This window comes from Trichoderma reesei, assembly GCF_000167675.1.
Source record: "Trichoderma reesei QM6a unplaced genomic scaffold TRIREscaffold_21, whole genome shotgun sequence".
In the NCBI taxonomy this organism is placed as follows: Eukaryota; Fungi; Ascomycota; class Sordariomycetes; order Hypocreales; family Hypocreaceae; genus Trichoderma; species Trichoderma reesei.
Genome location: NW_006711168.1, coordinates 213424 through 228691, shown reverse-complemented (window position 1 = coordinate 228691; position 15268 = coordinate 213424). Strand labels below are relative to the sequence as shown.

Sequence of the window (15268 nt, the reverse complement as noted above, 5' to 3'; positions counted from 1 at the left end):
CCATCCTCTTTGCCGACCTACCTAGCGCCATATTCTTATACTGGGCGTCGACCTTTGCCCTCAACGATGTCAACGAAGCCATTTTAGGGCGATTGTTTCCACACCAATCGTCGGGAACACTCAGGTCTACGCAGAAACCACCGATAGTCCTGCCATATCTCAGGAGTCAGGATGTCAAGGCTTCCAAAGAAGAGCCGAGGCCCGAACAGATGAAATAAAATTCTCATTCAAACGCGCTCAAGAGATAATTCCAAAATGCCCAGGTGACCCGAATCCTACCTATATACAACTTCGACAACGTGATCGGCGGGACACTGTATAAAAAAAAAAAAAAAACTCAGCTATAAACTTGCCAGGAACAGACAAGAGAGAAACTCCGTATGGAAACAGCGACAAAAAGAGAAGCACTAATCGAGTCCGGTGCATCGCCATGCGCAATTCAAACTCAGCCCACGAAAATCGCCAACAGGACAATGGTCAGAATGACGGCTAGAATCAGCAGCAAGCAGCAGCCCTTGTTGCGAGCTGCCTTTTGGTACCGCGCTGCTTGACGGGTCTCGACGTCGGCGCCGCGGGTGCTTTCATGGATATTCTCCACGGTATCCGAGATGGTGATGAGCTGCTGGCCTTGTTCGGTAACAATCTGCGCCACTTGCTTGAACAGCACGTTCAGGTCGCCGACGCCCTGCTCGATGTTTCGAATTTCCTCTTCGCGCTCGATGATCAGGGCCTCCTGGAAATCCACCTCATCCTGCGGGGCCAGTTGCGACAGCTGTTGCTGCTGCTGCAGTTGCAGCTGTTCCTCGCCCCCGGCGCCCGTGATTTCTGATGCCTGCGCTTCGCGGGCTGCCGTTATGGATGCGCGCTCTTTTTCCAAAGCCTTCCTCTGCAGACCCTGGAACTCTTGCAAGGCCGTCTGAAAATCGCTCGAGACCTTTGTCTGTTCGTACTTTTGTTGTTTCTAGCAATATGAGTCAGCTTTTCACCTCGTCCACGCACAAGGCAAGGATGAAGCGAGGACATACAGTCAGATCATCCCACGTCTGCAGTTTCTTCACGCCATCGCCAATATCCTTGCAGATTTCCCGCGACTTTTCCATTGTGTTGTGCACCCGCTCCCGCAAGCGGGGAGTGTCCTTCTTGGTCCCCAGGACGTTGACATCGTTGGCAAGCTTGCGGTTGTTGCTCAGCAGAGTCTGCAGTTTGTTTTTCAGCTCGTATTGAAGGTCTTGAAACGCGGGGTCGTCGGTATAGCGGCCGTTGCTCTGGCCGGCCTCGAGGCTGGATAGTCGGTCGTACGCCATGGTTGCTGCGGATCAAAGGGCGAACGGAAGAGGAACGAGAGCACAAATAGGGGAGAGAAAAAGCGTCGCTGCGTCCAGTAATTCCTGTATAGATATGTGCGCCACAGAAAGACAACAGCAAAAGAGGCGCGATGCGATTCTAGCGCTTTTGCGAGCAAACAAAGACGGCGAGTCTAAGGCGGTATCTCGGGATGCGAAGATGGAGGACGAACGAAACCCGCCTGATGGAAGCGGATGGGGCTCTCTACCTACGTAACGCTCTTGCGACGGCACAGTTACGCCATGCAAAGTCACTCCGAACCGTCGCGCGCCAATCAGAGCCGGTGTCTGCCATTCCACCATCCGCTTATCGCCACGTGATGCCCTGCGATAGGACTTGGCTCTGGCGCGTCCTAGCGCAGCTCTGCTCCAAGCTCTGGTTGCTGAGCCGGCGATTTTTCTTTTATTTACTCCGTACGTGATACCTTCGTGCAGCGGTTTGTCCACCGAAACCACCTTCAACCCCTCTTCCAGCTGGCAGCGTCTTCTCCCCGACACGAGGACTCACTGCCCAGAGGGAATGCGCCGCGACAATGGCGGGTACACCGACGCGGAGAGCTCCCTATAAGGACACTCTGCAGCCTGCTCTGCACCGACGCTTCTCCTCCACGGCCGGCCTGCTGTTGGCCGTGTCGTATCTCGAATCGATCCTGCTGAGCAGCTGGGAGTCTTGTAAGGAACCACAAGCGTCTTTCTGCGTCACCACCCTGCTGTTCTCATCTAACTGAATGCGATTTCGAACGCTGCAGATTTCTGGTCCTGGTTCCCGCTAGGCCCCGCCGGCTTTCGAGCACTGCTGCTGTTTTCGTGCGGCCTCACCATTCTCATTCTTCGGATCGCAAGCTATCACGTGGGCATCAAGACGACCGGCTCGGGACTCTATACGCTTGCTTCTTTGCTGCTTAGCGCCCGGACGTACGAGACGGCGCTCTGGTACAGCGTTTCGAGCCTGCTTTACTGCGCCATCTATCTTGGAACGAGGGATGAGGACGCGAACCTCCACTGGATCACATACTACAGCGGCGATCGCGCCCGGCTGAACGAGCGACCCGTCTTCTTCGCCTGTTACATGTTCACCTTCGCCCTGGTGCAGACCGTGGAGCACTACAGACACGATGTGGACCGTCTGGATCTTGGCGCGCTGGAGAGGAAGCCCGTAAAGGAGCAAAAGAGCACGGGAATCGTGTCGGGATCTCTGCAAGCTGTGCTGGAAGAGCTTCCTATGGCTCTAGCAGAATGCTTCAAGATATCTCTCATGGCTGTCCCCGGGGCGATAGTCCTGTACTTTCTCTTTTTGAGATCGTTTGCCTGGTCGTGGGGGTTGACGTTCCTGCGCCCCTTCTACAACATGCCCCGGACCAACATGCTCCCGTCGTCGTGGCCTACGGACATTTACCTCTTGGCACGTTGTGTCGTGGCAGGAGCCGGCGTTGGGTTCCTGTGGACAGCGGGTAATAAGGCTTTCTCCCTCTTCATGGTTAAGAAGCCGCTGAAGAATGGCATTCCTTTGACATCTGAGTCGAAGGATCCTAATGGCAGTCTGTTGAACGGCCTAAAGAGCAAGAAGCTCTCCATTCAGGTGAGAGCATCAGTTTATATCAGAGAGACGTGAGTCTCGCAATCACTAACGCGGAACATCGCAACAGGCCTTTGCCATGTGGGAGTTGGCCCTTATTGCGCAGAATGATTCGGCCCGGAGGCAAAGTATCTTCAATGACATCGACCGCAAGGGGGGGCCCATGTGGTCCCAAATCTATTCCATCTGCCTGGAGACTCTTCAGAGCATCGAGAGCAATGTCGATGCCTATGGGCAACCGGCGGCGCACGAGGCTCCTAAACCCCAACCGATGGAAGAGAGGCATCGCTCGTCAGCTCCCCTGAGGGAAGATCCCATCTTCACGAGCCAAGCTAGGCAGACTCCCCTGCAGGCGGGCATCGAAAAGGCGCTCGAGAGACTCGCACGGAACCCCGGCTCAACACCCGCTTCAGAGCTCAGCCCCATTGCTCGCAAAACTTGGCAGACGGCGAAAGACCGGGTGCTGAGCAGGGAACAGCAAGAGGCGGTCTCTCCAGACCATCTGAAGGACCAAGCCCAGGAGTTTGCTACCAGACTGCTGTCGATCGGATGGATTGGCAGTCTGATCCGACAAGACTTCCGCACGCAGTTCGCCGCCGCTGTCCTGGGAAGCCCGTATGCTGAGCCGACATTGTACGCGAACGCGGCCACCGCACTCTGCCAGCTGGCGGTTAACAGCCTGGCTGAAGATTCGTATGGCAACGTGCACCGAGATGTGCCCACCATCATCCGGACCCTGACATCAATCATCAAGAAGGTGGAGGCCCTGAAGGAACAGTTTCCTCTGCACTGGACCGACATCAAGGGAGCCAAGGATTGTCCCGAGGTGGACGAGCTGCTGGTGGCCTTGAAGACGGGACTGGAGCAGGTCATTGTCAAGTTTGAGCCCTACAGCACCGATCTTAGGCTTACGCGCACCGACTTGCGGACTGCAAAGGAGGCCTATGGGAAACCCGAAGTGGAGAAGCCCAGGGCGAGATTCTTGATGACAAGCCAGCAAGAAGTCGCCGTTGAAACGAGAACCATTGAAGATTGGGGATTGTCGAAGCCGGCACGGAGGGGGTTTAGGCTGCCCGAGATGGAACAGGTTCGATAGACGTCAAGTTTCATGGGTTTCGAGTGAGGTAGGGAGAGCAAAATGTACTTATACGAAGGGAGAATCTTTTCGGGGGGGGGTCATGATTGTCGCATATCGCATGAGACGATACCGGAGTTTGAGGGTTCACTGTCATCAACCGAGAATAATGAAAGGAAAAAAGAGCAACGAATGAGTAGGATATCTTTGTACATACAGCCTGCATTTACCGGCTGATGCCTGTCATCCATATGGAGGTAGTATTACTGCTGGTATTAGAAGGTACTGAAGCAATCCATGGAACCTGACCTTGAAGGCCTTCTAGGTCCAAGGCAAGTCTCAAGAACCACAAGCGAGCCCAGCACTGCCGTCCACCAGCAATCCGGAGGTACCCGTGATTAGCGGCGCAGGTCCCGCGTACCTTGCATCGCATGCGCTAACGGCCTGCTCGCGGAGTAGCTGTACATCATCGCGCATCCAGCCCCCTTCCAGGCGGTACCTTGTAGCGCGCACCTGCTCCATTCGAGCTCCCCGAGCTCCCCTACAGCACTCCCCTAGCGAGCCCTGGAGACCCATCCATGCCTGCAAACCCCCCTGTGACCCTGCTGAAGAACTCAGTGGTGCCTCGTGCTAGGTACCCGTATTAGCTAGGTCAGTTCCAAGGTTCTGTCCTAAGGCCCACGCAATCTCGCTCCTGATTCCAACTTTCTCTTCCCTTCCACTTCTTCCCTTTCTCTCTCACCACTTCACATTGACGATATCGCTTCTTGTTGCCGCCCCCCCCCCTTTCTCCTCAGCAGCACTTACGGCAGCGTTTCGGATGCGTCATCTCCAGCAATAGCCATGCGACCGCGATCAATACCCTTATCCGAATCAGCAGGGCGGCGACGAATCAGTTGAGATCCAGCGCCTGGGGGGCGTCGCGCGCGCGTGAACGTTTGCCATGGCGCATCACAAGGTCTTCTTGCGGTTCCTCTACCGGTCCGCTTACCTCTTTCTCTACGTGGTGCTGTGCGGGCTGCTGCTCGTCACTCCCGGCGACGCCATCCAGCGGTCCGTCGTCAACAGGCAGTGGTACAACATCTGGATTATTGCGTCGGGATATGTCGTCACCACGCTGGTCGTCGCCTTTGTCTACATCGTGCGGCTGTACGTGAACCGGACGGTGCTGGCGTCGATACCAAAGTCCTGGGTTCCCATCGATAAGGGCGATGTGAAGGAGGCGATCCATAAGATGATTGCCGCCGGGCTGAGCAGGAGCGCGGCCATTGCGTATGCGGCGCGGCCGCGGGTCGACGAGGAGATGATGGGAGACGACGCGCACGACGAATTCGAAGACGAGGCGCGGACGCGGGCGAAGCTGGAGGCGTGGAGCGAGCAGGCGCTGGACCGCGACGAGCCGATTCCCATGCCGCCGCATCGCCCCGTCTGGGGCGTCATCGAGCACTGCGGCTGGGCGTCTCCCAACTCGCCCGATCTCGCCAACCTGCAGTACAGCAACGTCATTTCGGAAATGCCCAACCTCATCGAGGCGCAAGCGCTGCGTCTTGCGCCGCCGGATCCGACCTCGCAAACCGATCCCCCGATGCTCGATCCCGAGGCCGCGGAGCTGCTGCAGCGCCTTCCCAGCATGAGCCTTCGCGAATACATTGCGCATCTTGCCAGCTTGGGCGTTGCCGTCATGGACGAGACGGTGACCGACTTCCTGACGAGATACGAAGCCGCTCGCTTCTCGACAAAGCCCGTCTGCAATGCCGAGTTTCGCGAGCTGCTGCATCTGTTTGCGGAAATTCTGCGATCGATACAGCCTCTGGATCCGGCAGTCCTAGATAATCTGTATGAAGACGAAGTAGAAGACGAATACGAAGGGAGCAGGATGGATAGAAGAGAGGCGGTGGAAAGCGACATTGACAACGATGCTCCGGCGGAAACGATCCCATCCACCCCACGAAGCATTTCACGGCCGTCGACTGCAAGCAGGCCGTCTACGGCAAGCACTCAGCGCTCAGTCCAGAGACGGACCAGGAACCGCGCCCTCACGTACCGCACGGCACCAGATACGCCCGGCAGCGGGAGGAACATGGGCATGGCGTCGCGCAACGGCGGCAGCGGCAGCGGCAGCGGGCTCGCGCAGCTGCGGCGCACGTACACGTCGAGCCAGCGGTCGTCGGCCGACAGCGCGCGGTCCAGGTCGTCGGATGGCTCCGGGTCCGTCATCCGGCTGGCTGATGATGGAGACGGTAGTGACCTGCCGTATATCCTCTCCTTGACGGACTCGACGGCGACGAGGTACTAGGTGTTGAGCAGCCGAGGCGGGCCAGGGAAGGGATGTCATGGGTTCTGGACGGACGGTTGGGCGTATCGAACAACAGCATAGACTTGTACTTTCTACTGGGATCGGGGGGTTCGAAGGGAGTTTTAGGCGTTGAAAAGCATTGTGCAGTCTGATGTATTTTTGATAGATAATGCTAATGGCCGATGGCCTTTCTTCATTCCCACATTGTCTCTTCCTCTCTAACAGATGCAACCAGTCCCATTTACAGCATTTGTACGAAGCCAAACGAAGCTGTGTCAATCAATCCATGCCATCTGCACGAGGCCCCACCATAGCTCCAGCTGCTGACATGTAGAGTGACGCTATTACAACCTTTTTTTTTTTTTTTGTCTTTTTCCATTCATCTTTCCTCCGACCTCGATATCTCAATCAACCTTGCATTGCATCTGTCCTGCAATTGCAGCTCTCCCCCACGACGATCACGACTTTTCTTCTCTGGTTCCAACCGTCGATAGAACATCAGCCCATTAGCAATGATATCATAACGACACCTCGCGATCAAAACTAAACTCAATGTAAAGCCTCAGAGACTCATTCGATCCATTCCCCATCCATCTCAACAACTCAAAACCATACCAAATTCTCTTCTCTTCTCTTCCTCGCCCCCTCACTCCCTCTCACCGAAACCAAAAACAAAACCAAACCCTACCCACCAGCCAAAATCAACATCAAGAGAGAGAGAGAACTCAAGAATGCCGCCATCCTCCTCCTCCTCGAAACCACCACCCCTCCCGCTCGCCCCCAACCGCGCCTCCATCGCAAACGAAATCTCCCTCCTCCTCTCCCGCCGCACCGCCCTCCTCAAAACCCTCAATCCCACCACCACCACCACCTCATCATCATCATCAACATCATCATCAAGAAAGCACGCCCCCACCGCAGACGCCATCGAACAGCTCTTCTCCGGTCCCCGTCCCAATCAAGGCGTAGGCTACGTCCCCGAAAAGAAAACCGACTCCGGCGCAGCGCAAGAGGAGCAGACGCTGCGGAGGAAACTCCTTGGGAAGAACTACAACAAGAACAACAAGAATGGAAAGCCTGGTGGGGTGACAGCGGCGGCGCTGGCTAAGCGTGGTGTTGAGAGTGAGAGTGACGAGGAGGAGGGGAGGAGTGCGTTGGGGAAGAGCAAGAGGAAGAGGCCGAGGAGGGATGTGGAGGAGGAGGAGGAAGAAAAGGAGGCTGCTGTGGGGGGTAATGTTGAGGGTGAAGCTGAGGGTGACAAGGTGGATGTGGATGGAATCGGAGGGGCACGTACAGAAGAGGAGGAAATGGGGGGACAAGAGGAAAGACGGGACGAGGTCGAGGGGGAAGACTGCAAGCACGGCAATGGCATCGACGGAGCTGTTCCGGTCAAGGAGGTGGCAGCAGCAACAACAACAATAAGTGATAACACAGCTGACGAGGCGAAAAAGAACAAGAAGAGGAAGAAGAGGCAGCGGGAAAAGGAAAAGCAAAGGCAAAAACGAGAGCAAAAGTGAATAAAAAGAGCAGAGAGAATCTACGGAACACACAAATCCTCATAAGAGTCGGCGTTTCGACTCAGGCCATGGGTCAATCTCACAAAAGCACCAGAAAGCGTCCTCACAAATGCCAAAGATGGAGGTATCATCCTATAGTAGTCATTTGTACTATCACGGACCACAACGGAAATCTCATCGGGTAGACCGTCCTATATACGCCAGAGTCCGCCTGACTCTTGTCGAATGCCCAATCACCGAATCAGCATCCTTCATAGCACTGGCGAGTCTCAATAGTAATGCACATCGTCGTCAGTCTTGCCGAGTTGTCATAGAGACCTCCCAATGAATGCCTTCTGGCTCCCATATCCATACTAAACAAAAAGCCAGTTTCGCCCTCATGATAGCCCTCCCTCTTGCTTTAACCGTAGGCTTCCCAGCCCGAATCGACGATTCCTTGATACAGCAACTTTTGTCCGCATTTGTTGAGGGACGTGTGGTGCCAAGCCTATGGCCATGATCCGGTTCAGGAATATGTGCTAATATACAATCAAGGCGTAAAGGCGAAAGTGTATTCTCCGAGGCCGTCATCAATGAGCATAGCTTACAGACTTACTGCAGCGCCAAGATATCCAATCTGAAATGTCGGGAAATGAGACAAAGATGCGGTAGAAGGAATGAAAACGCAACGGATGGAAACCTGAAGACATCCAGGAACCAGTGCGGAGCAGGGATATTTCGAAAAAAACGCCAGCCTGGATTAAAGAGACTCCTTGTTGTAACCAGCGCCAAAATCATGTGCCATGGCCATGATCCAGTCCCCCTCTTTTCTTCAACGCTACACGGCGCGGCATCACTGTCTTCGTTTTCGCTTTCTGTCGTCGTCGCCCCGGGGGTCCTCGTCCTCGTCTGATCGCTCAGCGGTATCGCTGGGGTTGAGGATGTGTGCCATGCTGCCCCTCCTGGTGGGCGGCGCTGACGACTCCTTCAACGCTCCAATCGTCTTGCTCTCGCGGTTCGATGCCGCGCCCCACGACCAGCTGCCAAAGGTATCCGACCCTCCGCTCGCGCCGTTTGAAAAGGGAGCGTGGGGTGGCGTCGCCGGCCGCGAGTGCGGGTGTCCATGAGCCGATGGGGCCTGCAGGGAAAACGAAGAGAGAGAGTCTCTTATCCTCTGATCCTCGGGCCGATTGGGAGATTGAGGCCATACGGGCGGCGGCACGGCTCCAGGGGGATAAGGCGGTGCGTTGGGCTGCCATCCGTGTGCGCGAATGTCTGCGGCGGTATGGCGTCTGGCCAGGTTGCTGGGGACGGTCTCCACGTTGGAAAGGGGATGCGGCCCTGCTGGGGGTGCCGGCGCGGCATTGCGCAGAGGTGAGGAGCCGGCACCGCCGCTGATGGATCCGTAGGGTCGCCGCGTGCCGGCGGACAGGTTCGAGGGGACGGCTGGTCGGTACGACGGCTGACTCCGGCCCTGCGGAACGTTGAGCGTGACTCGCCTGTTGTCGTCTTGAGGAAGCTGCCGCGGGGACACGGGGGCGTTGTCGACCGTGCCGAAGAACTGTTGCCTGGCGGAATAGACAGGCTCGTGCGGCTCGTCGAGCGAGCGCAGCATTTCTGCCTGCCTCACCATTTCGCCCTGGAGTGTCATGACTTGAAGCCCTCATTGTCAGTTTCATCGTCTCCCATGAATAGCGTATCGTCCTGATTGTTTCGTGTGACAAACCATCTCTGTGTACAGGGTTGTCTGGAGGTACAAGCGACAGTATCCCCTTGGACAACTCTTGGTTGAAGAAGAGCAGTCGGTTGAGTGTCTCCATGATGGCCTGGTTCTTGACATGCATGTAGTGGGCCGATTCCTCGCTTCTCTGCAGTCTCGCAGCCGTATCGTACAGGGAGTGCTCCAGGTTGGCTATTCTAGCCTCGATGCTATCCGGCGGGACTTGAACAGGCTCAATGGGCGTGCCAGGCTGAGATGTGGAGGTCTTGGGAAAGGTGTTTTCCCGGTTGACGAGAGCGTGTCGGCTGGCGCGACGCTTGATCTCTCGAAGGCCGACGAGGTCGCCGCGCTTGAAGTTGCCGTTGCCGTGCTTGAATTCCCAGAGCGTCGTTTCGGGGTTGCCGGTATGAAACACGTCTCGTTCTGCATCCATGGTAAGCCATTCGAGGTTCGGAGGTTCGAGGCAGAAGCAAGCGGGGGCAGGAGGTACCTTTATGGAATCCGTACATGTTGAGCTGACGCACGAAAGACGATATGTTGGTGTGTTTGAAGTATTGTCTGGGGGCGAGAATGAGCGAATTGGCCAGAAAAGGGCGAGGATTGTCGGGGCACTGCTTACGATAATACCTTGGAGAAGTCGGCAGAGGGCGACATGACGAAGCTTTCGGCGGACGATGACCAGGATATGAGATGCTGTATACTGGTGTCTTCCAACATGCTATTTGCGCCGTTAGCAGCTGTCGCTTTAGTCTCGGGGCCCTCCTTGGCAGGTCAAGGAAGCATTGAAGGGGGAAAGGGGGGTTTGGGGGAGAGAGGGAGGCCAGGGTCCTCACTTGTATAGCTTATGGATAAAGGCAGTCTGGACGATCTTGGGCTGGTGAACAGCAGCGGCGGCGGCGGGAGGAGGGGCGGGCATGTTGCTCGAGGTGGTGAGGGCGCCGTGCTCCTGCGGCGATGCGTTGCCGGCCCGGGAGACGGGCGGCTTGCCATTGGAGCTGCCTTCGGGGTCGGAGCCGGAGCCGTGGCCGTGGCCCGTGGGCGAGTTGTCCTCTGGCGACGTGCCCTCCATCGGATGGTCGACGGGACTCGGTGGAGACATGCTGATGGTAGGCGGCGGCGCGGAGACGGAGATGGAAACGGGGACGATTCGGGAGCCGGTCGAGTCTTGAAGTCTATCGATTGCCGGGATCGGTTTCTGAGAGGTCTCAGTCCTGTGGGCCATCTGGACTGTCCCCATTGCGGTCAGCCAGCGACGAAGGGGGGAAGAAGCTTTGTCGAGTGCGAATGGGGGAGAGGGTGAGGAGGGGGGTGGGGGACGACGGCGAGGGTTGAGGCTCTGAGAGCGGCGGTCGAGGAGGAGAGAGGAGAGGAGGGGAGGGGAGGGGAGGGAAGGGAAAAGGCGAGGGTCAGCAGGATGCAGAAAGGCAGAAATGCAGAAATGCACAAGGCGGAGGACAAAGCAAAGGGCAGGGCAGGGCAGCGGGCGAGGAGGCGCAAAGAAGAGCTCGGAGCTGCGACAACCGGCATTGGCTGGCGGGCTGCCTTAGCTCGAGAGGAGCTCCGTGGACACTCAACTCACCTTTCACCTCATGTCTGCGGGACGCAGCTCCGAGGGTTGGCAGGACAGGCCAGGACGGGCTGGCGTGTCGGGTCGGATCGTGTCGTGTCGTCGCAGCTTGGGTGGAGTCGAAAGCAGCGAACGAAGATGACAAAAGTTCTGGAGAATTCTCTGGGGGCCTTGCCTTTGGCCGCTCACGCCCACGCCCACAGCCGGGACAGGCACAGAGGGCACACAGACGCAGCAGGCGGCGATATCAGCCTCGCGGTGGGAGTCGCCCCCCCTGGACCGTTGGGCGCTGCGCTGGGGCTTCTAGAAGCGGCAGCTGTCGATGCCAGACGCTCCGGGCAGCAGCAGCGAGGGCGCACACGGAGACACGCTGTGCGATTGCGCGGGCGCGGCGACTTGTGGTGTGTAGGCCCAGGTGTGTAGGTATGTCTGTACCTATGTAGAGGTTATGTAGTAGGAGGTAGGTAATAGCCCTCTGTGATACCTATCACGCACGATGCTGCTGCTAGTAGTAGTAGTAGTAGTAGGAGGGGAGGTGGTCGAGTTGGTAGGTAGGTTAGTAGCGTAAGAGAGGCCACTAACAGCAGCTTCGACGATGCAGAGCTTCAGGCGAGGCGAGGCGAGGCGAGGCGGGAGGCGGTGACGCTCGCCGCAACGGCAGAACCGCCAGGCGGAGACACGCAAGACGGTGAGCTGATTCGGTTGAGCAGACGACGAAGATAATGAAGATGATGGAGATAACGAAGACGACGACGACGATGCACAGCTCGAAACAAGAAGCGCAGAAACTCGCGTGCGGTCGACGAGCCTCGGCGAAGTCGGTGCAACAGGGCGGCCACAGTCGTTTACAGAGGTGGGATCGCCTGCAACGAGCTGCAAATGGCGGGCGGCGAGATGGAGGTGCTGGATCGGTATGCGGTACTTGCCCCGTGCATTAGCTAATCCGCCGTCGCTGGAGGGTGGGATGGTATCCCGGCAGTACCTGTAGCTGATACTCGCTCGAGAATCTGCCGGAAACACTCCGATCGGGATACTTGGCAGCGACCTCGGTGTACCTCAGACGGTCGGCGACGTCGGCTGGGGGGTCCTAAGCGGGCGACAAGTACTGGATACCGCGCGGAGCTTGTGTGCTCGTGTTGGATTGCTGGTGGCTTCTGGTCGCCGAGCTGCGGTGGACGAATGGAGCTCTCGGCAGCTGTCTTGTCTTGTACGCCTTGTCCGGGATACCTACATACCTACCTACGTAAGGTATGTATTTCAGAGAGCAACTTCGGGCTGGAAGAGCAGCAGCGCAGGTGATACAAGTACCAGAGACTGCCAGCCGTCGTTTGAGAGAGCTCGGGCGATGCTGCTGGTACGCGTATCAGTGACAGGCTGATGACCGGATCCCGATCCGCTCGTATCAAAGCCAAACCGATGACCTTGGATGTCAACAAAAGCACGCTTCAGCTTACTGATTGGAGCCATCGGCCGCTGGAAGCTGTCAAAGGCCTTTGACAAGCTGCCGAGATAGGGACTTAGGTAATACGGGGAGCGCCCTGTACGTAATACTGCTGTAGGTAGCACGACAAAGAGGAGGAGAGAGACTTGACAAAGAGCAGCAGGGCTGGTGAAGGAGGTTGATGAATCCAAGCAAGCCCATCTACCAATCACTGGCTACGCAGATACAATTGACCGTTCAAGTGGACAGCTGAGGCTTCCCCAGTTGATACTCACCGTCCAATTGGAGACTCACCAAGGTGAATGTTGCAGCAGTAGCAAAGCTACGTTGGCCAAGACCAGAGGCTGAATGCGGAACATTCGAGATATCACCACAAAAGCACCAACCAGATGCCTCGTCTTCAGCAGCCAGACAAAGCCAGTACTGCTGTCAGTCCACTAGGCTGGGCGCATCATTACCAGGTACTTTAGATCGATCTTACCTGAGGGGTGAGATGAGAAGTCCCCCCATAATAACAAAGGCCTGTATTGGTGGCTTGCTGACAGGCCTTCTAGTACGGTAACACAGGAGGAGGACGTGAGGCTAGGCAATAGAAGATGGAGTGAAGGACGGAAGAAGCAGAATCAATGAGAACAATGACGAACACCATCTTTGTTTGTTTGTTTGTTCGATTGATCCTGCAGGGGAAAAGCACGACAGCCTTCTCGTCAAAGTGCCCCTCCCTCTGTCCTTCTCTCCCTTTGACAGCTGCATCACCAACAGCTCGACTTTCACATGACAAAAAAAGCAATGGCACATGAACCCTTTATCCAGCTCGTCCGTGCTAAGCTGCCTTTGGTAGCTCGCAGTCTTACGTCGGCGGCGTCTCATCCCCATCCCCCATCTGTCTCAATCAGGAGATACGGAGCAAAGGAGAGTTCCATTCCTGTCCCTTTTTTCTGCGTCTGTGCGTTTCTGTCCTATTCCTTGCCAGTTCCTTGCTTCCCTCCCCCCATGCTTCCCGGTTCCAGACAGATTCAAAGCTCAAGCTGCCTTTGGGGCTACACGGGGCTAGCCCGGACTTGAATGTTCTACCACGTCGGTTCAGAGTATTCCTCCGTGATACACACAAGCAGCCTATCATGGCCAAGCAGAGATGAAGGTTGGTGATCCCATGCGAAGATCAACTGCCCATGCAGCCCTTGATGCCCGCCATGGACGCACAACCCAGATTGCCACCTACTTTCAGTTGCCTAAACAGTGCAATCTGTATTTCTCAAAGAGGACTCCCGGACCGCCTCGCTGCTGTTGATCAGCACAGGGTACGGATCAATGTGTGTTGCCGACAACTGCCCATCTACATACCTAGTAGTAGTAATACCACGCTGCGCTGCTCTCTGTCTGCCTCTGCAAATCTCCCCCTAACATCGAGCCGGGTCCAATCTGCCCAATACTACTAGGCCGAGCATACAAACCGTGGCACCACACAAGACGAATTGCTTCATTTGCTGGCCGCTTGTCCCGCCCGTGCGTGCATATGTACCTCCATACGATGCGTAGGTACAAGTACGAGTACGACTCTCACCGATCCGGCAGGGATGCGAGTTGCGGGAGGGGAACAGTTCCGCTCGGGTCTGGTCTGCTCGAGATAGGAGGCAATGCTACCTCTGCTGCAGCTTCGTACCACTCGATACGGAGTAGCGAGATGGGCCAACAGATGTGTAGGCAGTACGAGCAAATGCCCCTTTCCGCCAGTCAATTCCATCCATAATCGAAGGAGTATGCGGCATCATCACGGTTGCATTGCGAAGCACTGGATATCGACATCATGTCCTTGAAGGAGAATTCGAAGAAGCACCTGGTGTTCCTTGACTACCTACCTGTACCATTCCCTGCCATCATCGGCATCTAAACCAGGAGGACATCCCACGATCCTCAGCCCTCCGAAAGCTAACCCTAGAACGTCACCGTCCTTGCGACTCTCAGACTTCCTCTTTCTCCTCCTTTGCACATAAACCCTGCCTACTTCACCGCAGACACAAGAAGCAGACCTGATTGACGATTTCGTGCAAAGTACCAGACTGGAAGAGCAACCGAGGTATTACATGTACATGCAGAAAGCTGCTGCGGGCGCCAACAACCGCTGCCCAATCTCGGGACGCCGCCAAATCAGACAAACGAACTGGATATGCACTGCCCGTCAAAGCGGCGCGCGGCATATGTACGATTCCTGCCAGCTTTGTTCTGCCCGAAGAAAAAGTAGTAGTAGGCTCAAGGAACCGGACATGAATGCACATTTCCTTGTGACGGAAACGCCTGCCCCAGTCATGTGCCATGAGTATTTCAAATTCTTCACAAAGAGACAAAGATGGGATGAAGAGAGCAAACATCCGAGCAAAAGACTAGTAGAACCCAACCCGGCTGCATACCTCAGACAATTCGCCATATTCCTTGTTCGTCATGTACATGTACAGTATGAACCAACAACAACACTCACCAGCAGAAATCAAAGGCACAAACTTGGCCCGAGAGATGCAGACAACACAATAGCTCAACAAACCTCCTCCTCGTCGTCATTACAAAGGGAAAAACGTCTCTTGATGCGGAGGGCAATTGTGCAAAAGCTTCGGGACGGGCAAAGGAGCAAGATGTTCTCTCTATCTCTATTCCTCTCTCTTTCTTTTCGTGAAACCACCACATGCACGATGCCGCCAACTATTACTTAGCCACAACTGAGAAAGGTTTAGATTCTCCTTCTCTTCCTATCTGGTCATT

At 56.0% G+C, this 15268-nt stretch overlaps 5 protein-coding genes across 5 annotated transcripts; 3 read left to right on the top strand and 2 right to left on the bottom strand.

The window, feature by feature from the left end:
* Positions 1-445: 445 nt before the first annotated feature.
* Positions 446-1304, bottom strand: TRIREDRAFT_67356 (t-snare, syntaxin; the record flags this gene model as incomplete). The annotated part of the gene is made up of 2 exons (XM_006968093.1): positions 446-934; positions 1026-1304. The coding sequence occupies 2 exons, from the start codon at positions 1302-1304 to the stop codon at positions 446-448; spliced, it is 768 nt and encodes a 255-aa protein (XP_006968155.1).
* Positions 1305-1876: 572 nt separating this feature from the next.
* Positions 1877-4177, top strand: TRIREDRAFT_80904 (uncharacterized protein; the record flags this gene model as incomplete). Its single annotated transcript, XM_006968158.1, has 3 exons — positions 1877-2015; positions 2093-2922; positions 2990-4177. The coding sequence occupies 3 exons, from the start codon at positions 1877-1879 to the stop codon at positions 4013-4015; spliced, it is 1995 nt and encodes a 664-aa protein (XP_006968220.1). The 3' UTR covers positions 4016-4177.
* Positions 4178-4937: 760 nt separating this feature from the next.
* TRIREDRAFT_110600 (uncharacterized protein) lies at positions 4938-6290 on the top strand (the record flags this gene model as incomplete). Its single annotated transcript, XM_006968157.1, has 2 exons — positions 4938-5830; positions 6065-6290. 2 exons carry the CDS (start codon positions 4938-4940, stop codon positions 6288-6290), a joined length of 1119 nt encoding a protein of 372 aa, XP_006968219.1.
* Positions 6291-7021: 731 nt separating this feature from the next.
* TRIREDRAFT_110599 (uncharacterized protein) lies at positions 7022-7807 on the top strand (the record flags this gene model as incomplete). The annotated part of the gene is made up of 1 exon (XM_006968156.1): positions 7022-7807. One exon carries the CDS (start codon positions 7022-7024, stop codon positions 7805-7807), a length of 786 nt encoding a protein of 261 aa, XP_006968218.1.
* An 832-nt stretch (positions 7808-8639) lies between these two features.
* Positions 8640-10617, bottom strand: TRIREDRAFT_27357 (uncharacterized protein; the record flags this gene model as incomplete). Its single annotated transcript, XM_006968067.2, has 5 exons — positions 8640-9439; positions 9513-9929; positions 9997-10064; positions 10126-10224; positions 10340-10617. Coding segments are annotated over 5 exons (1662 nt in total), but the record flags the coding sequence as incomplete, so codon positions are not given.
* Between the last annotated feature and the right edge of the window lie 4651 nt (positions 10618-15268).